Raw genomic sequence first — 27,390 nt, 5'->3', positions numbered from 1 at the left:
GGAATATGGGCGGCGTGGGGTGGTGAGGGTGTGTGGCCAGAGGAGGCTGGGCCGTCAGGCTGGAGCAAACCTTCATCGGTTGGGCCCCCGAGGGGGTGGGCCTGCTGCTCATGGCACCAAGGGGGCTGGGGCCCCACAGTGACAGTGACAGTCTCTGCAGGGGAAACCAGATAGTCCCCCGGAGGCTCCCCACTGAGGCCAGCCTGCCTGTACCCACCTGCCCGCAGTAAAGCTGCAGGGCCCCCGCAGGTGCTCACAGCACTGGCAGATCCTGCTGCTGCAGCGTCCGCACCGCCCTCCCTCCTAAGGGCCAGGCGCCCGCAGGGGCCGGGCCGCGAGACGCCTCTGGGCGCCTTTTGTTCTCCCTTTACTGTTTTTAATAATCTTCAAATTACTCAAGTGACACACAGCCATTGTGGGGAATTGGGAGGCTCTGGGGGACACGAGGGGAAGCGATGGCCCCCCTCTGGCCTCCAGAGCCGGCTGTGCCCCCATGTGGTCCTCACGGCCTGGCGCCGGGCCTGTTCCCTCCTCCTGCCCCGGGACCCATCCTGACCAGGGGCCTGGGGTCACGGACCAGATCTTGGCTCCGAAACGCTCCTCTCTGGCTCTGCGTCCTGGCCCAGATGTGAAGGTTTGAGTCTGGAACACCCAGCTGGGAAGGAGGCTTCAAGGGGAGGGACCCGGAGGGGCCGAGTCCCTTTCTGGTACCTGCTGTGGGAGGGGCCCTGCCCTCTGTGCCTCAGTGCCTTCATCTGTGAAATGGGGATCACTGAACCCACTGAGCAGGGCTGAGTGGCAACTGCAGGAGGAACCACCCACCAAGTCTTAGTCCAGTGCCCGGCACGGGGCTGTTGTCAAAGGTGCAGGCGGTGGTGAGATGGGGCAGCGATCCTGATTACTGGGCCGGGACCGCCTCCCTGGGCCTCTGGCCCCTCAAGGTGCCCCAGGGGGTGGGTGGGGAGGCACGCAGAGGCCCGGCCATTTTTTACAGCCTCATGCTTGCTGGGGGCACTGCGGGAGGGTGGGTGCCCACGGCAGCCCGACGCCACGCCCCACTCCATCTCCCAGCCTCGCCCTCACCCCTAAGGAACCGCTGACTTGTTAGCAAGAGTCTTGTCTTGCTTTCTTTCGGACATCTGACCTTGATCACTTAGGCCCCAGAATTCCCAAGTCTCCCTCCTTCTGGTGCCCTGCGTGTCCCTTCACCCAGCCTGGGCCCCTTCGCTTGTTCTCTGATGGGTGGAGGGACAGTGGCTTCTCCACTCGCTCTCTGTGTGTACGGCCCTCAGTCACGGCGCCACCAGCAACTTTCCCGGGACGAGACGGGAGAGTGGCCCTGGGTAGACCAGAGAACAGTGGGGCGGGGGGGAGGGGACGTCGTCAGTGAGCGCGTGTCTCTGAGCATCTGGCCCCATCAGTGGTTACTTCAAACCCCACCTCAGCTCCGGTCTGGGCTGCAAGGACTTGCAGATCTCCCCGTCTCAAAGCCTCAGTTTCCTCATCTTTAAAATGGGCTTGGGACTTCCCTGGCGGTCCAGTGGTTAGGACTCCACACTTTCACTGCTGGGGCCCAGGTTCAATCCCTGGTCGGGGAACTAAGATCCCACAAGCCACGCGGCCAAAAAAAAAAGGGGGGGCTTCATCCTAGCACATGGCTCATAGGGCTGTTATGGGCATTCCAGGAGAATCAGGTTTGCAAAGTTCCCAGCAGAGAGTGGTCCAGCAGAGGTAGCAGCTGGTAGCTGTTAATAGCTGACCCCTCTCTCTAGCCCCACTTTGTGCTGGGAATCCTCCTCAGAGGAACGTATGTCCTGGTTGGAGTAGCCAAGCTACACGCAGGAGCCAACTTATGAATTGATTTAAAAGAACACACTGAGGTCATAATACTAAAGGTCATGCCGTTGCTTATTTTTTACGTCCAACCCTGTGCCAAGTATGCTACATCATCATCTCACGCAGTCCCCACAAGATGGACGTGATAGCTGTCCCTGTTTACAGATGAGGAGAGTCAGGCTCAGAGGTGAAGGCACCTGCCTGAGGACGCAGCCAGCCAACGGCAGGACTGGGATTTGGGCTGCAAAGCCATGTTGCCATCAGCTGGCCGGGTATTTGGAGGGTCCCTGGGCACTGGGAATGCAGGGTGGACAGGTCCAGCTGGGACCCACCAGGATGCCCTCCGAGCTTGCTGGGCGGCTCCCGCGTCGTTTACACAGTTCTCTGGGAACAGAGGCAGGGGAGCGGGTGTGTGCACACGGGGGCGCAGGCATGTGGGAGGAGCCAGCTGCCGGCCCCATATGGTGGCTCTGCCCACCAGCGCGGCGCCAGCACCGCCAGCCTGCCTGGCTCCGGGAGGGGCTCAGTGGAGAGGGTCGGGGAGGGGGAGCACCTTGTGGGAGAGCGGGACTTCGGGGAGGTCGCTCCTGCAACTTTTGTTTTCGTCGCCTGTGTGGAGCAGGGGGCCGAGTGGCCAAGTGACTCTTACCCTCTGGGACGGATGAGGCTAAGAGAGGTGTGGCCACCTGTCCCAGGTCACACAGCTAGCGAGAGGCAGAGGTGGGATGAGCCCATGCCTGTGGAGTCCAGGTCTGTGCTCACGACCCCGTGTGGCACTGTCTCCCTGGACAGGGACTCACAGGCTTCCAGGGCGCTGGGCAGGAGCGAGTCTCCTTTACCCTCTCTCACCTGCTCTCTACCTCCAGGTACAAAGGCTTCATCAAGGACTGCCCCAGCGGGCAGCTGGACGCAGCGGGCTTCCAGAAGATCTACAAGCAGTTCTTCCCGTTTGGAGACCCCACCAAGTTCGCCACATTTGTTTTCAACGTCTTTGATGAAAACAAGGTGAGCTGAGAATTGACAGGGCCTGTGCCAGCCCGGAGTCCCCTCCCTCCTGCGGCAGCCTGCGCGGCTCCACACCCACGCTGTCCTGCTGATGTTCCATTCCAGAGAAGGAACACACAGACGTGTGCACTCACACATACACATATACACACAAACGCACGCACACGTGTGCACACCCACATGTGCTTATACACAGATGCACACAAACGCATGCATGCACACACATGCACTCATTGTACACAAATGCATGCACGTATGTACATTGCAGGAGCTCACACATGCACAAGGAACCCACAGAGATCCGTGTATGCACATACATACCATGCACACAGACAGACATGTATACACACATGCACACATATGTATACCTTGACCCTTTTCTTACAAGCACAAAATGCAAATGCCTCCAGGGATAATAACAGGATTTATAATCATAACTGACATTTACTGAACATTTACTACGTACTACGCTCTTTATGTAGATTTTTTAAAAAAATTAATTAATTAATTAATTAATTTTATTCTTGGCTGCATCGGGTCTTCGTTGCTGCACATGGGCTTTCTCTAGTTGCGGCGAGCGGGGGCTACTCTTCGTTGCGGTGCGCAGGCTTCTCACTGCAGTGGCTTCTCTTATTGCGCAGCATGGGCTCTAGGTGCACGGGCTCAGTAGTTGCAGCACGCGGGCTCGGTAGCTGTGGCTCTTGGGCTCTAGAGTGCAGGCTCAGTAGTTGTGGTGCACGGGCTTAGTTGCTCTGTGGATTATTTTCAGTGAGACCTTACAACCAACTACCTGTAGGGATGCCTTTTAATTGCCCCCATTTTGCAGATGAGGAAACTGAGAATCATATAATATGGGATCTTTTGTGCCTGGCTTCTTTCACTGAGCATCGTGTTTTCAAGGCTTATCCGTGTTGCAGCGTGTCCCTTCCTGGTGACAGCCACCCTGACAGTTGGCATATCCACCATTGGGGCATCTGCAGTCCTCCAGACTCTGTGCCACGCTGGCATATTTCCTGGCTCACTTGTATTCAAGGTGGACGTACTGTAACTTGTTTCCATGCTCCATGCTGTAGGGCACTCGGATTTTTTCTGCTGTGTCACGCCCTGACTTTCTTCGCAGGTGGTCTCAGCTGACGATCACACTGCCTGGCCCTGGGAAGAGCTCTGGCCTCTCCAGACCTCAGTTTCCTTATTTGCAAAATAAATAGGATTGAACAGTCCAGAGCCCCACCTTTTTCTAAAGCCTCTGAGCCTGTGGTTCAAGGCCGAGGAGAAAGGGGTTTCTGGGTGACTCCTGCCCAGAAGGTCATGTGTGCTGGTGGTCCCTCTTCCTCCCACCAGATGTGGAGTGTCAGGCTCTCCCTTTGGCCTCACCCTTTTCCCTGTCCCTCCTGCCTGGCTTTTCCCTCTTTTTTTTTTTTGGCCACACCATGCAGCACGTGAGATCTTTGTTCCTCAACCAGGGATCAAACCCGTGCCCCCTGCATTGGGAGCGCGGAGTCCTAACCACTGGACCACCAGGGAAGTCCTCTTTTCCCATTTCTAATCCTACCCCCTCCCCCTCCCCTTCCTTCTCCTGACCCTCATCCCATCACTCCCGCACTCTCCACTTGGGTGTCTGGTACCTGCTGCCACCCATCACCACCTGCCCAAGGTGCAGCCTGACCAGGTGACTCAGCGCTAACTGAGGCCCACCCCCACTCCCCTCTTTCCTGCAGGACGGGCGGATTGAGTTCTCTGAGTTCATCCAGGCGCTGTCGGTGACCTCGAGGGGAACCCTGGATGAGAAGCTGCGGTGTAAGTCCTGCCCCCTGGGCTCTATGGGGCGGCCACTGGGCAGTCCCAGGCGGGAGGGAGGCCAACTACCTGGGCCAGGTCATCTGTCTGGGGCTGAGAGTGGCACAGATGTCCTGCCCTTCCAGGTCAGAGGCAGTTTCTTGGAGGAGGCCAGGCGGGAGGAACGTGTCTTCCTTAGATGCATGGACAGATGGGGCGGGAGCAAAGGGGCATCCGAGCACGTGCAGACATGGGACCTCAGGCAGGACAGCATGGAGTTAAAAGACCCGGTTCCAGGGCTGGATCCACCACTTAGGAGGCTGTTTTGATAACTGATCTCATTCATTCACTTATTTACTGGTTCACCCAACAGATGTTGACCAAACACGGCCACGTGTCAGTGCTGAGCAGAGGCCAGGACCCACGGGTGCATCAGATAGATGGGCACCTGCCCTCGCGGCTGTCAGTCTAGCTCAGGGACCTTATCCAAAAGATCCCAGAAAACTGCAGCTGAGGCAGGAAGAGGGAAGTGGGAACCGACAGGAGAGGAACTGACCCCGTTATGAGTCAGGAGCTGAGCTGGGAAGGATGATGGTGCCAGGGAGGAAGGAGGGAAGAGGGTTCCAGGCAGGGGAGCAGCATGTGCGAGGCCCTGAGGAGGGATGAGAGAAGAATTCAGAGGGGAGAGTGTGCAGGCTCGTGCTGCTGCGAGAGGGAATCTGGAGAGAAGATGAAAACAGCTGGGCCAGAACTCACTTCCCACTGAGACACTTTCACTGCTTTGCATCGGCACCGAGAACACGCGGCAGTTTCTTTTTCTTTCTCTTTTTAGAAATAAAAGAGGATTTATTTATGCAGAAGCTCCTCACCTCCTCCCCAGGCATATTATTTTATTTTCTAAGTTGATCCCAGCAGGATACAGTGTAATTGTGGAAAGGAAGTGGGCTGAAAGGAGGCAGAGGCCCGGGCATGGGGAAGGAGAGGGGGGCCTTTAGGGCTCCTCCTGGGGTCCCCTCCCTCCCTCAGCTCCAGCTCCAGCCTCAGCTCTAGCAGATCCAGTGCCCCCTCCTGTTTTTTTTTTTTTTTTTCGGTACGCGGGCCCCTCACCGCCGTGGCCTCTCCCGTTGCGGAGCACAGGTTCCGGACGCGCAGGCTCAGCGGCCATGGCTCACGGGCCCAGCCGCTCCGCGGCATGTGGGATCCTCCCGGACCGGGGCACGAACCCGCGTCCCCTTCATCGGCAGGCGGACTCTCAACCACTGCGCCACCAGGGAAGCCCCCCCCTCCTTTTTATATTTAGGGTTTTTTTTAATAACCCTAGTTAAAACGGCGCATGTGTTCCTGTCGTGCGTGCGCGTACGCGTGTCCCGTCTGTTTTGATGTAAATATTCATTGGTTGGATGAGTAATGGGGTTGTGGTGCAGTGGCGGGGGGGAGCAGCACCCCCTTCCCCGGGCCGGGGGTCACTCTGCCCTGGCTGGTTGACCGCAGGGGCCTTCAAGCTGTACGACTTGGATAACGACGGCTACATCACCAGGAACGAGATGCTGGATATAGTGGACGCCATTTACCAGATGGTGGTGAGAGGCCCGGGTCCTGTGGGGTAGGGGGAGGCAGTAGGGGCATCAAATTCAGTGACTGGGCCTGTCCCAGAGGAAGCACCCCCGTGGGACTGCTCTCCTGACCGGGGCAAGCGTTGGCCAGGTAAGGGTCACTGCCTGGGGCCGCTCAGCACATCTGCAGCTGGGGTGGCAGATGGGGGCTAGGGTGAGTGCGAGGTTCTGGAGCAGAATTACAGATGGCGGGGGACGTTGCGGGGAGTGGGAGGCAGAGGGGGTCCTCATCTGGAACCCGCCCAGGTCTGGGGAGCATATTTTTTGGAAAAGGGCCCAAAGTCCAGAGTGCCAGGAGCCAGCCCCCACCATGTCTGTCCCTGTCAGGGGAACACCGTGGAACTCCCCGAGGAGGAGAACACCCCCGAGAAGCGGGTGGACCGAATCTTTGCCATGATGGACAAGGTGAGACCCCTCCCCGTAGGCGCCACTGACCGCCTAGGGGCCTGGCTCGAGGCAGGCAGCACACTTGGTGTGACGTCCACTGGTCCAGTTGGCAGCCGTCCCCTTCATACATCCAGGGTTTTAAGTAAATTTGTCCAACACTTTCTCTTTGATCAACTAAGATTCTTTATTTATTTTTTTAAATTAATTAATTTATTTATTTATCTATTTTTGGCTGCGTTGGGTCTTTGTTGCTGCACGCGGGCTTTTCTCTAGTTGTGGCGAGAGTGGGGGCTGCTCTTCGTTGCGGCGTGCGGGCTTCTCATTGCGGTGGCTTCTCTTGTTGCAGAGCATGGGCTCTAGGCGCGTGGGCTTCAGTTGTTGTGGCACGCGGGCTCAGTAGTTGTGGCTTGCGGGATGTAGAGCGCAGGCTCAGTCGTGGCGCAGGGCTTAGTTCCTCCGTGGCATGTGGGATCTTCCCGGACCAGGGCTCGAACCCATGTCCCCTGCATTGGCAGGCGGATTCTTTTTTTTGCAGTACGCGGGCCTCTCACTGTTGTGGCCTCTGCCATTGCGGAGCATAGGCTCCAGACGCGCAGGCTCAGCAGCCATGGCTCACGGGCCCAGCCGCTCCGTGGCATGTGGGATCTTCCCGGACCGGGGCACGAACCCATGTCCCCTGCATTGGCAGGTGGACTCTCAACCACTGCGCCATCAGGGAAGCCCTGGCAGGCGGATTCTCAACCACTGCACCACCAGGGAAGTCCCAAGGTTCTTAACCTTTTAAATTTTTTGCCACGGACAAGAAATTTGGGCATTCTGAAGAAGTTGTCTGTGGACTTCTCAGAGTAATGGTTTTAAGTGCATCAGATAAAATCCACAGGATTAAGAAGGAAGCTATTTTGGAATGCAGCTATCAAAAAATTCTTTTAAAGAATTTGTGATGTGGTATATGAGCTTCTTTATGAACACATCGGATGATGAGATACAGTGGTTTAACCAACCCCACAATTTCGAACCGATGATATGTATAGGTGATGCCTACAGCAACCGTGGAGTGTTATAAAAATCCCTCGATCCCCACAGCTGACAAAACCACAGGTACTGCTGGTTCTGTGGGAGATCGTTACCTAGATTCATTATGGAAGGAAGAGCTAAATTTCAGTTATAAGTTAGCGAAAAGAAAGACCTCATTTTTTCCCATTTTAGTTCACAGGCCTGCTGAATTCTGTCCTCAGACCTCAGGTTAAGAAACCCTTTTTTAGGGCTTCTCTGGTGGCGCAGTGGTTGAGAGTCAGCCTGCTGATGCAGGGGACACGGGTTCATGCCCCGGTCCGGGAAGATCCCACATGCTGCGGAGCGGCTGGGCCGGTGAGCCATGGCCGCTGAGCCTGTGCGTCCGGAGCCTGTGCTCCGCAAGGGGAGAGGCCACAACAGTGAGAGGCCCGCGTACCGAAAAAAAAAAAAAAAGAAAGAAACCCTTCTTTATACCAAACTTTTTTTTAAACTGGAAATAACTTTGTTTTAAACTGGAATTTGATATCAAGGTGGTAAGGAAACCCACTATTGCTTGCCTTCAATAAAAGAATTCAAATGAACAGTGACCTTGGGCTTATTATTACATTCTGGCTAGGTACAGGTGCCTGCCCTGAAAGCTTTGAGCCTGAGGCCTTACTTCCTTAATTTAAAAAGTGAGAAAAAAAATGTCATAAAGAACCTAGGGGTAAGACAGGAATAAAGACACAGACCTACTAGAGAATGGACTTGAGGATATGGAGAGGGGGAAGGGTAAGCTGTGACAAAGTGAGAGAGTGGCATGGACATATATACACTACCAAACGTAAGGTAGATAGCTAGTGGGAAGCAGCCGCATAACACAGGGAGATCAGCTTGGTGCTTTGTGACCACCTGGCGGGGGGATAGGGAGGGTTCGGAGGGAGGGAGACGCAAGAGGGAAGAGATACGGGAACATATGTATATGTATAGCTGATTCACTTTGTTATAAAGCGGAAACTAACGCACCATTGTAAAGCAATTATGCTCCAGTAAAGATGTAAAAAAAAAAAAAAGTGAGATCACATGTCAGAGGGGCAGTAAAGACACAGAGGCTCAGACCGCGCTGGGCTGCTGATAATAATCAGAAGATGCGTCCATAGAGTGCGGCAGAGAACACTAACCTCTCGCAGGGTGGTTCAATGTTATTTACCACCAAGGTGTTAAATCCCCCCCACCCCCAATCCAGACATCCCTTATTTGGGGAAGCAAAGTCCACGCTGTAGTCAGACTGGGTGTAAATCTGGCTTCCCCAGTTAGCAGCCAGAGAGGGCCCTGGATAGGTGATTGAGCCTCGGCATCCTCACCGGTGAACCGGTGATAAGAGCAGCCCCTCTTTGGCTAAACAATACGCTGCTAAATAACCAAGAGATCCCTGAAGAAATCAACGAGGGAATAAAATAATACCTAGAGACAAGTGACAATGAAAACACGACGACCCAAAACCTATGGGATGCAGCAGAAGCATTTCTAAGAGGGAAGTTTATAGCAATATAATCCTACCTCAAGAAACAAGAAAAATCTCAGATAACACATCTAAACTTACACCTAAAGGAACCAGAGAAAGCAGAGCAGCCCCTCTTCTTAGAGCGGCTGTGAGGACCCCATGAGACCAAGCGCACGCATAGCGTGAGCGGGGCCCCAGGTAGACGACCCTCAAGGTCTGCCTGCGGAGCTTGTGGAAACCTCGTCACGGTCTCTCTGGGTGCAGGCTGTGGGTGGGTTCCAAGGCCTTTTTCTTTTTCTCTCACGGGTTTCCTTGCAAGATGCTCCAGGGGAAGGGATTCTGGCCCAAACCATTTCCTTCTGCAAGAGACCCACTAAAGCCCCTTGACGTGGGCTCTGTCCAGCCTCCTTGTAGGTCTCCCGGGGGATGGCTTAAATGCCCTTCCAAGGGTGACCCTGGAGAAATGCATCAGGTTCTCGGCCCTGTGGGGTTAACACCCTGTGTGGGATGAACAGCAGTGAGGATGATAACTGTGGAGTTATCGGGTGCTTCCAGTCCGCCGAACGCTATACACAGCTTGAGCTCAAGGAGTGCTCACCTCAGTGCCCTGAAGAAGCCGTTCAATTCTCTCCAGTCTCCAGATGAGGAAACAAGGGCCCAGAGAGGTGGGTCGTGTGCCCAAGGTCACCCAGCCAGGAAGTGCCCGCGTCTGTCTATGCCTGACCCCTCCCACCTAATGAGCTGCCTTGCCTCCCTCCTGACTTAACTGTGGAAGCTCTTTTGGAAGCAGCCCTGGGCTGGGCTTGGGGAGGGAATGTCCAGGGCCCAGGGCAGAGGCCCCTGTCCTGGGAGGTTGGTTGTCCCCTCGCCTTAACCCTCTTCTCTCTGTTTGCAGAATGCTGACGGGAAGCTGACGCTGCAGGAGTTCCAGGAAGGATCCAAGGCGGACCCGTCCATCGTGCAGGCGCTGTCCCTCTACGACGGGCTGGTATAGTCCAAGGCCCAGAGCTGAGGTGAGTGGAGGGAGACTTGGGGCCTGGGGTGGGGGAAAGGGGGCAGACCTAGCCTCAGGACACTTGGGGTTGGCAGATAAGTACCTGAGTTTCCCGGAGGGGAATCGGGGTCTGCCCAGTTGGCGCATAGCTAGTAGGGGAGGCCTAGGAGGCAGGGCCTTCACATCAGCCAGGGCTCCTCTATTTTTGTCATTTTTATATACCCAGATTCAGCCTGAGCGTTTACTTGAATAGAAGTTTCCCTGGGGTGAAAGCACTTTGAAAATCCCAGTTCTCAGCCAGGGCCAGGGGCCTGGGAGAACAGGAGTTTCTCATCTTTTCTCCGTTGGGGTGGCTGAAGACCTCAGCTTCCACTCTCTTGATCAATAGCTCCAGCGTGGTTTCTTTTTTTGCCCCGTTGGATTTCCGTTAAGCATAGGATGATAGCCCACAGAGGCCTCTGTTGCTGGCAGAGAACTGACCCCTATGGTCCTGTCCAGCTACAAACACTCGTTTTTTGTTTTTTTTTTACTGGCTCTCTCTTTTTTTTTTTTTACATCTTTATTAGAGTATAATTGCTTTACAGTGGTGTGTTAGTTTCTGCTTTATGACAAAGTGAATCAGCTATACATATACATATGTCCCCATATCTCCTCCCTCTTGCATCTCCCTCCCTCCCACTCTCCCTATCCCACCCCTCTAGGTGGTCACAAAGCACCGAGCTGATCTCCCTGTGCTATGCGGCTGCTTCCCACTAGCTATCTACCTCACGTTTGGTAGTGTATAGATGTCCATGCCACTCTCTCGCTTTGTCACAGCTTACCCTTCCCTCTCCCCATATCCTCAAGTCCATTCTCTAGTAGGTCTGTGTCTTTTTTCCCGTCTTACCCCTAGGTTCTTCATGACCATTGTTTTACAAACACTCTTGTATGTGTCTCCTGGTGGACGGATGATGCATCCTGTTGATATAGATCTAAGAGTAGAATTGCTGGGACATAGAATGTGTGTATATTTAGCTTTAGTAGATACTGCCAGAAGTCTTCCAACATGGTTGTACCATCTCCTACTCCCACTTGCGGTGTATGAGAGCTCCCATTGCCCCACTTCCTTGCCAGCACTGGGTGTTCTCTGTCTTTTAAAATTTCAGCCGTTTTGGTGGGCGTGTCACGATAGCTTGTTGTAATCTTAATTTGCATCTCACCGATGAGCACTGAAGTTGGGCACCTTGTTGTATGTGCATCCTCCATTGTACGATCACCTTTTGTGCAGTGCTGTCTTAGTTATCTGTTGCTGCACACGGCAGTGCCGCAAAACAGCAGCTGAAGAGAACAAACATCAGGAATTTGGGTACAGCTTTGTTGGGTGCCTTTGGCTCAAGGTCTCTCATGAGGATGCAGCCAAGCTGTCAGGAGGGTGGCCAACCATCCCAGTTTGCCTGGGACTGTCCCAGATTTAGTGCTGAAAGTCCCATGTCCTGGGAAACCCCTCCGTATTAGGTAAACTGGGATGATCATCAGCTGTTGGCCAGGACTGCGGTCTCATCTGAAGGCTTGGCCAGGGGTGACCCACTTCTAAGCTCACTCATTTGGCTTGGCGGCCTCACCATGTGGCCCTCTGCACAGGGCTGCCTAACAACATGGTGGCTGGCTTCCCGCAGGGTAAGCTGTCTGGGAGGGAGGGAGAGGGAGAACCCAAGATGAAACCACAGTCTTTTTATAACTTGATCTTTTTTTTTTTTTTTTAATAAATTTATTTATTTATTTTGGCTGCGTTGGGTCTTTGTTGCTGTGTACAGGCTTTCTCTAGTTGCGGCAAGTGGGGGCTGTTCTTTGTTCTGCTGCACGGGCTTCTCACTGCAGTGGCTTCTCTTGTTGCCGAGCTCGGGCTCTAGCCACACGGGCTTCAGTAGTTGTGGCAGGCTCAGTAGTTGTGGCACATGGGCTTAGTTGCTCTGAGGCATGTGGGATCTTCCCAGACAAGGGCTCGAACCCGTGTCCCCTGCATTGGCAGGCGGATTCTTAACCACTGCGCCACCAGGGAAGCCCTATAACTTGATCTTGAGAAGCAAGATCCCATCACTTCTTTTTTAAGAATGCCTTGGCTACTTTATGCTATTTCTATACAAATTTTAGAATCAACTTATAAATATCTACACACACACACACTGGGATTTTGAATGGGATTGAGTTGAGTCTACTGTTCATTTTGGGGGAGAATTGGCATCTTTTTAATGTTGAGTCTTCCAATCCATGAAGATGGTATATCTCTCTCTGTGTTTAGGTCTTTAAATTTTTTTCTCTATAACATTTTGCTGTTTTTAGCTAAAAGGTCTTTCACATCTTTTAGTAGATTTATTCCTAAGTATTTGATGTTTTTGATGGTGTTTTAAACAGTAATTTTAAAATTGTATTTTCTGTTTGTTTCTGATTTATAGAAATTCAGTTGATTTTTGTTTATTGATCATATACCCATGGTCCTGCTAACTTCATTTATTAAATCTAGGAGTCTGCCTTAGATTCTTTTGGATTGTCTACATTCTAGTTCTTCCTTTCCTATCCCTCTGCCTTTTGTTCCTTTTTCCTGCTTCCTTGCACTGGTTGGGCCCTCCAGTCACATAGAAGTAGTGATGGTGAACATCCTTGTCTCATTCTTGAGAGAAAGCTTTCAATAATTCACCATTAATTACGATGCTTGTTATAGGTCCTTTGTAGATAGATTTTAGCAGATTTAGAAAGTTTCCTTCTTTTCTAGTTTGGTAGGAGTTATTTGTTTTTTTAAAAAAATCATGAGTGGTATTGAACTTTATCAAAATTTTCTGCGTTTATCAAGATGCTCATATGACTTTTCTCTCTTTTTTGTTATCAATATGATGAATTACACTGATTGATTTTGTGTGTGAATACATTTTATGGATCATCCGTGGATTCCTGTCCACTTAAATACACTACCTTTTTTTTTTCTATTCTTTTTCAAATTAGTTTTCCCATTTAGGTTGTTACATAATATTGAGCAGAGTTCCCTGTGCTATACAGTAGGTCCTTGTTGCTTATCCATTTTTTAAAAAAAGTTTTTAATAGATCTTTATTGGGGTATAATTGCTTCACAATACTGTGTTAGTTTCTGTTGTACACCAAAGTGAATCAGCCATATGCATACATATGTCCCCATATCCCCTCCCTCTTGAGCCTTCCTCCCATCCTCCCTATCCCACCCCTCTAGGTCATCGCAAAGCACCGAGCTGATCTCCCTGTGCTATGCTGCTGCTTCCCACCAGCCAACTATTTTACATTCCATAGTGTATATATGTTGATGGTACCCTCACTTCACCCCAGCTTTGCCCTCCAATCCCATGTCCTCAAGTCCATTTTCTATGTCTACCTCTTTATTCCTGCCCTAAAACTAGGTTCATCAGTACCATTTTTTTTTTTTAGATTTCATATATATATGTTAGCATACTGTATTTGTTTTTCTCCTTCAATTTGTCACCATTGAGTATGATGCTTGCTGTGGGTTTGTCATATATGGCCTTTACTGTGTTGAGGTAGGTTCCCTCTATTCCCATTTTCTGGAGAGTTTTTATCATAAATCGGTGTTGAATTTTGTTAAAAGCTTTTTCTGCATCTATTGAGATGATCATATGGTTTTTATTCCTTAATTTGTTAATGCGGTGTATCACATTGATTGATTTGCATATATTAAAGAATCCTTGCATCCTGGGATAAACCCCACTTGATCATGGTGTATGATCCTTTTAATGTGCTATTGGATTCTGTTTGCTAGTATTTTGTTCAGGAATTTTGCATCTATGTTCATCAGTGATATTGGTCTATAATTTTCTTTTTTTATGATATCTTTTTCTGGTTTTGGTATCAGGGTGATGGTGGCTTCATAGAATGAATTTAGGAGTGTTTCCCCCTCTGCCATTTTTTGGAAAAGTTTGAGAAGGATGGGTGTTAGCTCTTCTCTAAATGTTTGCTAGAATTCACCTGTGAAGCCATCTGGTCTTGGACTTTTGTTTGTTGGAAGATTTTTAATTACGGTTTCAATTTCATTACTTGTAATAGGTCTGTTTATATTTTCTAATTCTTCCTGGTTCAGTGTTGGAAAGTTGTACCTTTCCAAGAATTTGTCCATTTCTTCGTGGTTGTCCATCTTATTGGCATATAGTTGTTTGTAGTAGTCTCTTATAATCCTTTGTATTTCTGCAGTGTCAGTTGTGATTTCTCCTTTTTCATTTCTAATTTTATTGATTTGCGTCTTCTCTCTTTTTTTCTTGATGAGTCTGGCTAAGCGTTTATCAATTTTTTTTTTTTTTTTTTTTTGCTGCATTGAGTCTTCATAGCTGTGTGTGGGCTTTCTCTAGTTGCGGCGAGCGGGGGCTACTCTTTGTTGTAGTGTGCGGGCTTCTCATTGCAGTGGCTTCTCTTGTTGTGGAGCACGGGCTCTAGGCACACGGGCTTCAGTAGTTATGGCTTGCTGGCTTCCGTAGTTGTGGCTTGTGGGCTCTAAAGTGCAGGCTCAGTAGTTGTGGTGCACGGGCTTAGTTGTTCCGCGGCATGTGGGATTTTCCCGGCCCAGGGCTCGAACCTGTGTCCCCTGCATTGGCAGGCGGATTCTTAACCAGTGCGCCACCAGGGAAGCCCCTCCAGCTTTTGTTTGATTTCCATTTGTGTGGCATATCTTTTTCCATCCCTTCACTTTCAGTCTGTATGTATATATATACTATGTATAACTGTGCATTCATTTATTTTCACTACGAGGAGTTAAAGCTCGTAATTAATTTTTTTTATTTTACATAAGTACATAATTTGCATTTATCGTACATGTGCCCGTCCATTAGATCACGAGCTTAATTACCATGCCGCGTGAAAGTGGGTCTCTTGTAGACTGAAGTGGGTCTCTTGTAGACAGCATATATATGGGTCTTGTTTTTGTATCCATTGAGCCAGTCTATATCTTTTGGTTACAGCATTTAATCCATTTACATTCAAGGTTATGATCGATATGTATGTTCCTATTACCATTTTCTTAATTGTTTTGGGTTTGTTTTTGTGGGTCTTTTTCTTCTCTTGTGTTTCCCGCTTAGAGAAGTTTCTTCAGCATTTGTTGTAAAGCTGGTTTGGTGGTGCTGAATTCTCTTAGCTTTTTCTTGTCTGAAAAGCTTTTGACTTCTCCATTGAATCTGAATTAGATCCTTGCTGGGTAGAGTAATCTTGGTTGTAGGTTTTTATCTTTCATCACTTTAAGTATATCCTGCCACTCCCTTCTGGCCTGCAGAGTTTCTGCTGAAAAATCAGCTCATAACCTTATGGGGATTCCTTTGTATGTTATTTTTTATTTTTCCCTTGCTCCTTTTAATATTTTTTCTTTGAATTTAATTTTTGTTAGTTTGATTAATATGTGTCTTGGTGTGTTTTTCCTAGGGTTTATCCTGTATGGGACTCTCTGTGCTTCCCAGACTTGCGTGACTATTTCCTTTCCCATGTTAGAGAAGTTTTCGACTATAATCTCTTCAAATATTTTCTCAGACCCTTTCTTTTTTCTCTTCTTTTTCTGGGACCCCTATAATTCGAATGTTGGTGCGTTTAGTGTTGTCCCAGAGGTCTCTGAGATTGTCTTCCATTCTTTTCATTCTTTTTTCTTTATTCTGCTCCTCAGCAGTTATTTCCACCATTTTGTCTTCCAGCTCACTTATTCGTTCTTCTGCCTCAGTTATTCTGTAATTGATTCCTTCTAGTGTATTTTTCATTTCAGTTATTGTGTTGTTCATCTCTGTTTGTTTGTTCTTTAGTTCTTCTAGATCTTTGTTAAACATTTCATGTATTTTCTCAATCCGTGCCTCCATTCTGTTGCCGAGATTCTGGATCATCTTTGCTACCATTACTCTGAATTCTTTTTCAGGTAGATTGCCTATTTCCTCTTCATTTATTTGGTCTTGTAGGTTTTTACCTTGCTCCTCCATCTATGACATATTTTTTTGCCATCTCATTTTTTTTTTTTTTTTTTTTAATGACTGGGATTGTGTTCCTGTCTTACTGGTTGTTTGGCCTGAGGCTTTTAACACTGGGGTTTGTGGCTATTGGGTAGAGCTGGGTCTTGGTGCTGAGATGAGGAATTCCGTGAGACCTCACTCCGATGAATAGTCCCTGGGGTCTGAGGTTCTCTGTTAGTCTAGTGGTTCGGACTTGGAGCTCCTACCGCAGGAGCTTCAGCTGACCTGGGCTTGTGAACCAAGGTCCTGCAAGCTGCCTGGGGTGGCAAAAAACAACAATAACAAAGTAAAAAATAAAATTAGACTAGGAAACTAACAGATATGTTAGGAAGAATATGAAAATAAAAATAGGGATGAATCAACAACTGGAAGATGCATCAGTACCACAATAGTAAAAAAGAAGAGGAGGGAAAAGAAAAACAAAAAAAAAAAGGCGGGGGAGGGCCTTAGCTGTGGAGGGCGGGGCCTAAGCAAGGGCGAGGTTTGGGTGGTGGGTGGGGCCAATGCTCAGGATCTGGAAAAGGCCCTGGGGGCTGCAGGGGGGTAGAACTTAGGCTCAAGGAACAGAAGGGGCCCAGGCGTTCCCCCCACCCCTGGTTTCAGAGTGCAGGGGACCTCACCTGGGAGCCCAGCAGGCTTCCTGGGCTTGAGTGGGTGGGGCAATCACCCTCTGCTCCTCTCCCTCTCCTCCTGGAAGGCACCTCCCACGTGCCTCTCCTATTCTCCCCCCGGCCTCCTTCCTATGCCCCCAAGGACCCACGTGGCCTGGAGGGGGCCTTGGAGGGCAGGGGACTGGCCTCGGAGCTCAGCAGGCTCCCCGGCCAGAGTGGGCTGGGCAGTCGCCCTCTGCTCCTCTCCCGCTCCTCCTGATGGCCCCTCCCACCTGCCTCTCCTGATCTCTCCAGCCTCCCTCCTATGCCTATTTCATTCTTGTTAAAGGCTGAGTAATATTCCATTGTATATTTGTACCACATCTTCTTTACCCATTCTCTGTCAATGGACATTTAGGTTGTTTCCATGTCTTGGCTATCATAAACAAAGCTGCAATGAACACTGGGGTGCATGATCTTTTTGAACCATGTTTTTCTCTGGATATATGCTCAGGAATGGGATTGCAGGATCATATGATAGCTCTATTTTTAGTTTTTAAAGGAACCTTCATACTGTTCTCCATAGTGGCTGCACCAATTTACATTCCCACCAACAGTGTAGGAGGGTTCTCATCTCTTCACACCCTCTCCAGCATTTACTGTTTGTGGATTTTTTGATGATAGCCATTCTGATTTACACCGATAGATTTTTGAATGCTAAGCCACCCATGATATGCTTTTATGTATCATCAGATTTGATTTGCTGATATTTTGTTTAGGAAGCCTGTTTTGAAGCTTCTAATATTCTTATGTTTTTGCACAAGAAATCCTTTTTCATTGAAGAGACATTAGAAAATATGTTTAAAAAGAAAACCTCCATTAAAAAGTTTATTGAAAAAAACCCTTCATGTATAACCCAGAAATAACCACTGTGAACATTTTGTGTCCAGAATGATTCAGAAAGAATTGAACACTTACAAAAACTTAATACTCAGTAACTAGGTCACATAGGAACATATAATCAAACTAATTTATAAAGGAACTGTGACAGTCATTTCTATAATCTTAAAAATGTTCAGTATGCAGCTCTGGGTCCCACAGTGCATACTGATCTGTTGTCTGATTTTTCAGAGTCCCTCTTTTGTGATTTACCACCAATAGCCTCATTGGCAACTATCATATAACAGCTGCTTATTTCCTCCAGGCCATGGAAAAATGGTGCAAACATAAGTTCTTGATGTATCCCTCCAAGGAAAAGTTGTACAGTGTAATTAATTTCTTTAAGTGTGTGATTCTTTTTGAATTACCCTATTTGTTTTTGTCTTACAGTTTTCTATGAATATATATGTATATATATTTCCTCAACAACGAGTTCATAACCATATGCTGTTGGCTGTGTTTTTTGTTTTTTTGGTTTTTGTTTGTTTGTTTGTTTTTGCGGTACGCAGGCCTCTCACTGTTGTGGCCTCTCCCGTTGTGGAGCACAGGCTCCGGACGCGCAGGCTCAGCAGCCATGGCTCATGGGCCTAGCCGCTCCGTGGCATGTGGGATCTTCCCAGACCGGGGCACGAACCCGCGTCCCCTGCATCGGCAGGCGGACTCTCAACCACTGCACCACCAGGGAAGCCCTGTTTGTTTGTTTGTTTTATTATTATTATTATTATTATTATTTTTGCTGTACGTGGGCCTCTCACTGTTGTGACCTCTCCCGTTGCGGAGCACAGGCTCCGGACGTGCAGGCTCAGCGGCCATGGCTCACGGGCCCAGCCGCTCCACGGCATGTGGGATCCTCCCGGACCGGGGCACGAACCCGTGTCCCCCTGCATCGGCAGGCGGACTCTCAACCACTGCGCCACCAGGGAAGCCCTGTTAGTTTGTTTTTTAAAGGAACAACTTGTAGGAAACATTTATTTTTTTCTTTTGGAGACTCAACACTAAGAAAAGAGATTTTTAATGTGTTTTACCCAACTTGGCTTCACATCCTGTTGTGTCTACACTGGCTTTCCTTAACACAATTTATGTAGACATATATCTTACCCTCACCAGCAACATGTCGGCCAACACGACGTAACTTTATTTCCATGACAAGGTTTTCAGGGTGCCAAGATCCCCTTTTCTATAGCTCTTCCCGAAAATTGCCATATACCATGTTTCTCAGGACTTCCTAGAGCCTGCCTGATAGTAATTATATCCAATTTGTGTTCCATTGTTTTTGTGATTTATTTGCCTTCTCAGATTCCTGATGGATCATAATTCTTAGATAAATTACGGTTATATAATTCACTGAATTATTCAGGAACTGAGATCGTGCATATTTTTTGCGTCACTAAATGTTGCTCGAGATCATCATTTTTAATAGCTGCATAGTATACCGTTTATGGCTGGACCATACCTTAACCAGTCTTATGGTGTGGGGCACTTAGGTTGTTGGAAATTTGAGAGTGGAAAAAAAAAAACAATTTTTGTTATGTGAACATTCTCATGCAATAGTGGAGAGAATATGTAACTCCGTGTACCCATCTCCCAGCTTCAGAATCACCGATTCACAGCAATCTTGTGCCATCTTTACCCTCCCACACACACACCCCGATACTGGGTTGTTTTTTTTTGTTTTGTTTTGTTTTGTTTTTCAGTACGCGGACCTCTCCCTGTTGTGGCCTCTCCCGCTGCGGAGCACAGGCTCCAGATGCGCAGGCTCAGCGGCCATGGCTCACGGGCCCAGCCACTCTGCGGCATGTGGGATCTTCCCAGACCAGGGCACGAACCCGTGTCCCCTGCATTGGCAGGCGGACTCTCAACGACTGCGCCACTAGGGAAGCCCCACTGGGTTGTTTTGAAGCAAATTCAAGACATCGTATCATTTCATACATAAATATTTCAAAATGTATTTCTAAAAGATAACGATTCTTTAAAAAAAGAATCCATAATACCCCCAAAATCAATAATTCCTTAATACGCTCTCATCAGCACTTACATTCCACTTTCCTGTTGTCTCACAATTTTTTTCACTCTGTTTATTGGAATCTGAATCAAGTCCATAGATAGCAAGTGGTTGATAGGTCTACGTTTATTTTAATCTCTACGTTTCCCCCCCTCCCTTTTCCTTCTTGCTATTTGCTGAGAAGAGCGTTCTGTACGGTGCCCCACGGTGCTGTTAACAGGCTCTTCTCTTTCTTGTTCTTCCTGGAAATGGCAGTTAGATCTGCAGGCTGGCTTGGCATTGGGTTTGGGCCACTTTGGGCGAGAACACCTCATGAGCGGGGTTGTGTGTGTCTGGCAGGTGCACATGACCTCGGTGACATCAGCCGCTGTTGCTGATCGCCACCCCTGTCCATTCATTCATTACATGGTGCGAAATGGTGACGTCCTAAAGTCGTCTTTCCTTCTTCGTCATTGGCTAGATTACTTTTACAAAGGGAAACTTCCCCTCATCCACTCGTTGGTGACCCTGAGGCTTGGTTTTCATAGGGAAGGCATGATGGGTACTTGATTCTTTATCAGTTTTCAAAACAAGTTGGATTTCTAAAATCCTTAGAGGTGACCAATGAAGTTTTTAAAAAATATATGTGTAACTGTGAATTTAGGGATTTAAATGCATTGGGTGAGTTTCATCATGTTTGCAGTTCTTTCTTTTTTTCTTTTTTTTACATTTTTTTGGGCCACGCCGCACAGCTTGTGGGATTTTAGTTCTCCAACCATGGATCGGACCCCAGGCCTTGGCAGTGAGAGCTTAGAGTCCTAACCACTGGACCGCCAGGGGATTCCCTTAACTAGCAGATACAATAATGCAAGTCACAGGGGTTCACAGATCACCGTGGAAGGCAAAGCATGTGATTGGAGACCCAGCTGAACCTCCAGGGGCTGGCAGGGGACCTGGAAGGCTGAGAGGACCCAGGCCTCTCCCTTGGGTGCTCTGGCCTTTCTCTGGGTGGTTGCTCCATACTCTCTCTCCCTCGGCACCTGCACCATAATGGCCCCCCCAATTCTGGTCCTGCAGGGCCTTCCTACTCCCCCAGGGCCACCTCCACATAGATTTGGATTGGCCCAGATAATGTTTTTAAGTCATCTCCCCCAATTGGGAAAATGACCCCTTTGTATCAGACACCTACACCTGTCCAGTGGGGAGTGGGGATGTGAGATTTAAACACAGGGGTGGAGCAGGTTATGGGAAGGATCTTTGGATGGCACAGACAGTAACAGACATAACTGTCCCCCAGGCTGCTGCTTTTTTAAAAAATGTATTGAAGTGAAATTCACATAACATAAAATTAACTATCTTAAGTGAACAATTCAGTGACATTTAGTACATTCTAGAACCTTTGCCTCATTCCAAGATAAAGCTCCATATCCCTTAAGCAGTTTCTCTCCCACCCCCACCCCTCACTGAGCTTCTGGCAACCATACTTTGCTTTCTGTCTCTATTCTGGATGTTTCATATAAATGGAATCATTTACTATGTGACCATTTTTTTAAAAAAATTAAATTTATTTATTTATTTAGTTAGTTAGTTAGTTAGTTAGTTAGTTAGTTTTGGCTGCGTTGGGTCTTCGTTGCTGCGTGTGGGCTTTCTCTAGTTGCGGCGAGCAGGGGCTACTCTTCGTTGCGGTGCACGGGCTTCTCATTGCGGTGGCTTCTCTTGTTGCAGAGCTCTAGGTGCACGGGCTTCAGTAGTTGTGGCTCTTGGGCTCTAGAGCGCAGGCTCAGTAGTTGTGGCTCACGGGCTTAGTTGCTCCGTGGCATGTGGGATCTTCCCAGACCAGGGCTTGAACCCGGGTCCCCTGCATTGGCAGGCTGATTCTTAACCACTGTGCCACCAGGGAAACCCTATGTGACCTTTTATGTCTGGTTCTTTCACTTAGCGTCATGTGGTCAAGTTTCATCTGTGTTGGGGCATGTACCAGTACTTCATTCGTTTGTATGGCTGAATAGTATTCCACTGTGTGGTTAGATCACATTTGTTTATCCATTCATCCATTGATGGACATCTGGGTCATTTCCACCTTTTGGCAGTTGTGAATTATGGTGCTATGAACATTGGTGTACATGGATTTGAGTACCTATTTTCCAGTTTTTAGAGTACATCCCTGGGGTGCAATAGCTGGGTCATATAGTAAGTATGTTTAATTTTCTGAGGAACTGCCAAACTTTTCCACAGTAGCTGTGTCATTTTATATTCCTCCCAGCCATGGTCGAGGGTTCCAATTTCTTCACACCCTCACCAACACTTGTTGGTTTCAGGTTTTATCCTAGTGGGTGCGAAGTGGTGTCTCATTGTGGTTTTTTGTTTGTTTGTTTGTTTGTTTGTTTTTGCGGTACTCAGGCCTCTCACTGCTGTGGTTTCTCCTGTTGCGGAGCACAGGCTCCGGACGCGCAGGCTCAGCGGCCATGGCTCACGGGCCCAGCCGCTCTGCAGCATGTGGGATCTTCCCGGACCGGGGCACGAACCCGTGTCCCCTGCATTGGCAGGCGGACTCTCAACCACTGCGCCATCAGGGAAGCCCCTCATTGTGGTTTTGATTTGTGTTTCCCTGATGACTAATTCTGTTGAGCATCTTTTCATGTGATTATTGGCCATTGCACACGTTGTTCTTAATGGTTGCAAACTTTTTTGGCCTATGGCTCTGTCCTTATTTATCCACCCTGTCCCCTGATAGTGGACACTGAGGTTGCTTCCTCCCTTTTAATTTTGCTATTACAGATGATACTGTCATAAACATTTATTTCTGTCTTTTTAACTTATTTTTTACTGAAGTATAGTTGATTTACAATGTCATGTTAATCTCTGCTGTACAGCAAAGTGATTCAGATACATATTTCTTTTTATATACATTCTTTTTCATATTCTTTTCCATTATGGTTTATCCCAGGACATTGAATATAGTTCCCTGGACTATACAGTAGGACCTTGTTGTTTATCCATTCTATATGTAATAATTTGCATCTACTAACCCCAAACTCCCAGTCCATCCCTCCCCCACCCCCCATAAACATTTATTTCTTAAGGATAAATACTAAGCACCAAATGTGTGGATCGGAGGGCATGCACATTTTTAGGACTTGTGACGTATAATGCCACCTGGCCCTCTAGTTGACTGTAGCCTGCTCTGTGTCCCTGGCAGCCAGCTCTGAACCCGCCCCGCCTGCCTGTGTCTTCCAGATGCCTGGGAACCACTCACCTCCTCCCGTGCCATGAGGCCACCTCTGCCCCGACACCACCACCCTCATGTGTCCACCCAGCCTTTCTCCGCATCCACGCCCCGCCGGGCTGCCCTGGAACCGTGAGGCCCGGCTCTCCTCCACCCGCCCCGCACCCACCCGCCGCCTGAAGCCACCGGCTCCAATTGCCACCAACTTCTGCTTGTCCAGAAAACGACAGTACGGACGGGAAAAGGCTCCAGCCCTCTGCAAAACCAAGGACTTGGCTGCTTCGCAGGCGGCCTCGCGGTCCCTCCTGGCTCTCCTGCGTGTGTGCTTTCGTTCTCTATTTCAAACAGACATTGAAAAAGAAAAAAACACCTACCTTCTGTCCTAGAAGATTCAGACGGACAGATGGGGAGAAGGCCTCGGGGACGTCAAAGAACTCTGACTCCTGCCTTGACCTTGGCAGCGGGAGAGGCCACGGGAGTCACGGCCTCGGCCACGGGGGGTCGGGGCGTGGGGGGGCCTGCCTGCCCATCGTGATTTGGCGCCTCATCCTCGAGCAGCAAGACCACCTGCGCGGCTAGGATGATTCATTACAATGTTGATGATTTTTTTTGTGATAACAGTATTGTGCTTTTTGTGGGGAAAGTGAGGGGTTTTTTTATATACATATATAATTGATACCTTTTATTTATTGGTGGGTAACCGTTGCTTCTGCCTCGTGTGTCTGACGCTCCCAGGGATGCGGGGCCCACCGTTTACACGTGCGCGCCCTCACCCACCTGCCCAGGCGCTTGGGAGGATGGTGGCCTGCAGCGGCCAAGAAGCCAAAATTTTTTTTTTTTTTTTTTAATTCAGATACTGTGCTCGATGTTTGGAGAGGGGAAAGGTGGGCTTCTTAAATGGCTAATGCACTGTTGCCTCCAGCTTGAATGCCTCCCTCCTGGATCTCTTTTCTCTGCTCCCAGTTCACACATCTCTCGGTCCTGTATCCTCCTCTGGGTCCATAACCTGTTTTCTGAGGACAAACGGGAGGGACATCTTCTGGTTTCTCAGTTCTTGCTTTGGTGTTCGCAGCGCCATGGGGAGTGGTGAGGCTTGTGCTGAGACTGGGAGCCAGGAAGGGGCGGGGGTGGGCCAAGAACCTAAGGAGAGAAGGAGGAGGGAGTGAGCAGGTGTAAAGTCTGCGTCTCCCTCCTTGGTGGGTTTTGAGAATAGCCGCTCACCCGGCTTTCCTGCCTTCCTGTCTGCCTCGTCCAGCGGACCACAGTATCTTTCCCTCTTTTAGCTGAAAGGCCGGAAGGGAGAGGGGGAGAGAGAAGGGCTGCAGGCAATCCCATTCAGGTAGCTTCTTGGGCTGTGGCCCACATGTGCTCACAGGAAGCTTCTAGCTCTGCCTGCCACTGAGACAGGGCAGGCCCACAACTGTCACCAGGAAAGTCAGATGACCTTGGACCAGAAGGCAGGATCCTGAGGCTGGCCCTTGCTCCGTGATTGTGGGCTCCCACGCCCTCTGTGGGCCCCACCTCCCCCTGCTGCAGAGCCGGGAGGCCTTCGTGCTGATGCTGTCTAATTCTAAGCTTGGGTTTCCTGCAGTTGGTGATTCTGCGGTCTGGGTCTAAGTTTACAGACCCCAGCAGACACGGGGACTGCCTGAGTCACTATTTGTCTCTTAGCACAGTCTTCAGGGACACGGCAGCCACTGTTCGTGGTGTGTGCGTTCGGATGACACACCCTGTCCCTCCCCGCAGAGCTTCCTGGTCCCTCCTGGACTCTTGAGCTATCTTTCAGGCCCAGAACTAGTCCTCACCCAGGGAAGGCTTCTGGGTGAGAAGCAGCCTCCCAGACTGTTTCGGGCCAGGCCAGAATCGAGAATCCTTGCTTCTTCTTTGCGAAGTCAGCAGCCTATCACCTCCTGACTTATCCCGGCCAGCAGAGGGGAGGACCTGACCCTCGGCCCCCGCTTTAAATTGCCCTTGGCGTCCACTTTGCGCTTTCCCAGGAGGCCAGAGCTTCTCCTTCTCTTTAACTCTCACAGCAGACGCCCCGCCAGAGAGCGGCTCTGCCAGCGTGGGACTTGCGTGTCCGCTCCTGCAGGCTGGACCACTTGGCCAGCCCCTGTCTCTCCCTCCTTGCATTTGCCAGCCCTCTGGCTGCCCTCTCCCTCCACTGGAAGCCCCCCAGATCCTGTGGGGATAGGAGCAGTAGTTTCATTTTCGCGGGTGACTTTGAAGCTTGGGCTCTTTGAGGCCCCTGCGGTCACCTTCCTGCTCAGGCCACTGGCCTAGGAGGCCCAGTACTCACCACCAAATCCTGCAGTTCCTCAGCCTGGCTCTGACCTAGGACCTTAGGGCAGCAGGTGAACTTGGTGGCTTGGGGCTGGAGATGGGGAGAGCGGGGCCTTTCCCCAGGTCAAATGATTTCTCTGGCCTGCACCTAAGCCTCGATTTACCTCTCTGATCCACTGGGCAGGAGCTTTTGTGCAGCCTGTCCTGGAGCATCACGGGAAAGGGCCTGTGGCTAAGAATTATCCAAGGTTAAGCATGTGGGTCCCGCCCACTGAAACATTGATTCCTAGGAGTCTAGGGAGATGTGTGTGCAAGGCTTTCCTCCCACCTCCTCACCGTTAGGCCTTTTGGTTTGGAGCTACGCGTGTGGCTTTTGACCTTAGCAGGCGGTACTGTGGACTCATGCCCCAGGCACACCTTGGGTCCTTGCCCAGAGACAGTCCAGAGCTGCTGGAAGGGCCACGCTTCTTCCTGGCAGGGTGCTGGACACTGGCCATTTTTGCCCGAGGTTGAGGGCAGGGACAATTCTGTCCCGTCCTCTCACCAGGCCTCTAGCTGCAGCACCCTCGGAACCCTGAGCAGCCCTTGGGCCTCTCTCCCCAGCACCGTTTCCCACCCGAGGCCCAGCCCCATCAACTGCTGCTCTCTGGGACTTCCAGACCAGCCAGAAGCCAGGCTCTTAGCCCTCGCTCCCCAGCCCAGGGGCAGGGGCCAGTCTCGGGCAGTCCGTCTGCAGCAGCCCTGGCCTCTTCCTCATAGAATCCGCTCCCCACTCTGCGTCGATGGTACTTAGGAGAACGTCATGAGTTTCCAGTATTTAACCAGGCAACGTTTAGAATAACGTCAAGGCAGATGTGTGTCCTCCTCTTCCCCTGAAATGCTTTTCATTTTGACAGCCAACTTCCTAGATGACAGATGCATCTGGGCTTTCGGGGACTCTGTCTCTTCTCTAGGGGGTTGGGGTGTGCGGTTCCTGGGCCCCTTGGGAAGATGCAGCCTCTCCCTGGGGAAAGCCCCACTGCTCACCTAGTGGAAAGCTACCCGGTTCCCAGTGGTTTCAGCTTCTAAGGGATTGCGGGGAACGCGCGAGCGCCCCCTCGTGGCAATGGTCAGTAAAGGCATTTGGGGGACCTGACCAGACAAATAGGTGATTTGAGAGGGAGGCGGCAGATGGGGAGGCGAGGGGGGGGCGCGCTATGTTTTCACCCAGGCCCTGGGCTTCCAGCCCCACCTTATTGGCAGCATGTCTCCCAGATGCCCTTCTTCTAGGTCTACCCCAGAGATAGCAAGTGAATCAGCATAAGGGCACTGTAATGGGAAGCCTTGCCCCCCGACCTTTTTTAATATCTGCGGAATAAACCCAATGGTTGATTTTTGAATGAATAAAAGGCTTTTGTTGAATACACAGCTGGTCCCATCTTCTGTCTTGGCATCTAGGCCTCTCAGGCTTTGTCTGCTCCCCATGATTGGGACAAACGCAGAATCCCCTCCACCTCCACCCCGACTGCCCCCTGCCCAGGCTGTACATTTCTGTTTTCCATGTGTCTTTGCCTTGACCCATGGCCCCAAGGAGGGCCACAGGCTCCCAGTCTGACTCAGTGACCAGCTTCCTTCGGGACTCCGGGCAAGTCACTTCTCACTGGGACTCAGTTTCTCCATCCGTCAGATGGGAGTGAGTCTCTGCTCAGCCCATGTCACAGGGACATTGTGGGGAGCAGCCATGAGCGGAATCATCAGAGCTTTGGCCGAGGTGAAAGGCCAGTGGGAGTCTGAATCGTCATGGTGCCCCCCGCCCAGAGCCTGCAGCTTTGGAAAGGAATTTGGGCAACTCTTACCAAAAAAAAAAAAAAAAAAAAAAGCAATGTTTCCTGGGTGGTGATTTTCTTTGTTTGCCTTCCCAATCCCTCTGAGCCTCTTTTGGGGTGTTGTTCTGTCTGAATCTGCTGGTGTGTGTCTCCGGGGGAGGGGCAGGCCCTGGGGTGGACAGGGGCCACGTAGCACGCCCAGGCCTCCTCTCGTGCTCTCCTTGTATGTCGTCCTTGTCACGCCAATTAAACACGCTTCCTGACTTGTCTTTGCCTTCCTTGTGTGGCTCCTGTTGCTTTGTCTGTTTCTTTTTTGTTTCATTTTAGGTTTCTTCTTCCTCCTGTGACACCCTTTCTCTTGCTTTGGGTGTTGTCTGCCCAGTTTCCCCAAGAGAAAGAATGTGCAGAGTGAGAACCTTGGGTGTAATGATTAAACCAGAACATTTCCAGGAGTGTTTCTGGGAAGCC

At 50.0% G+C, this 27,390-nt stretch overlaps 1 protein-coding gene across 2 annotated transcripts in view; it reads left to right on the top strand.

Annotated features, from left to right (window-relative positions):
- The window catches only part of NCS1 (neuronal calcium sensor 1), a 61,663-nt gene extending 35,143 nt beyond the window's left edge, over window positions 1-26,520 (top strand). The window contains exons 3-8 of one of the 2 annotated variants that reach the window (XM_082614612.1): window positions 2,703-2,841; window positions 4,560-4,638; window positions 6,109-6,197; window positions 6,558-6,635; window positions 10,010-10,127; window positions 22,808-26,520. In XM_082614612.1, the coding sequence (XP_082470738.1) occupies window positions 2,703-2,841; window positions 4,560-4,638; window positions 6,109-6,197; window positions 6,558-6,635; window positions 10,010-10,108 (484 nt within the window). In that variant the 3' untranslated portion in view covers window positions 10,109-10,127; window positions 22,808-26,520. The remainder of the gene's footprint in view (window positions 1-2,702; window positions 2,842-4,559; window positions 4,639-6,108; window positions 6,198-6,557; window positions 6,636-10,009; window positions 10,128-22,807) is intronic. The other variant, XM_082614611.1, reaches the window with a different exon arrangement.
- The last annotated feature ends 870 nt before the right edge of the window (window positions 26,521-27,390 follow it).

Source organism: Mesoplodon mirus (genome assembly GCF_964341445.2).
Source record: "Mesoplodon mirus genome assembly, chromosome: 1".
Classification (NCBI taxonomy): Eukaryota; Metazoa; Chordata; class Mammalia; order Artiodactyla; family Ziphiidae; genus Mesoplodon; species Mesoplodon mirus.
The sequence above is the reverse complement of the archived record's forward strand: the minus strand, read 5'-3'. Positions and strand labels throughout refer to the sequence as shown.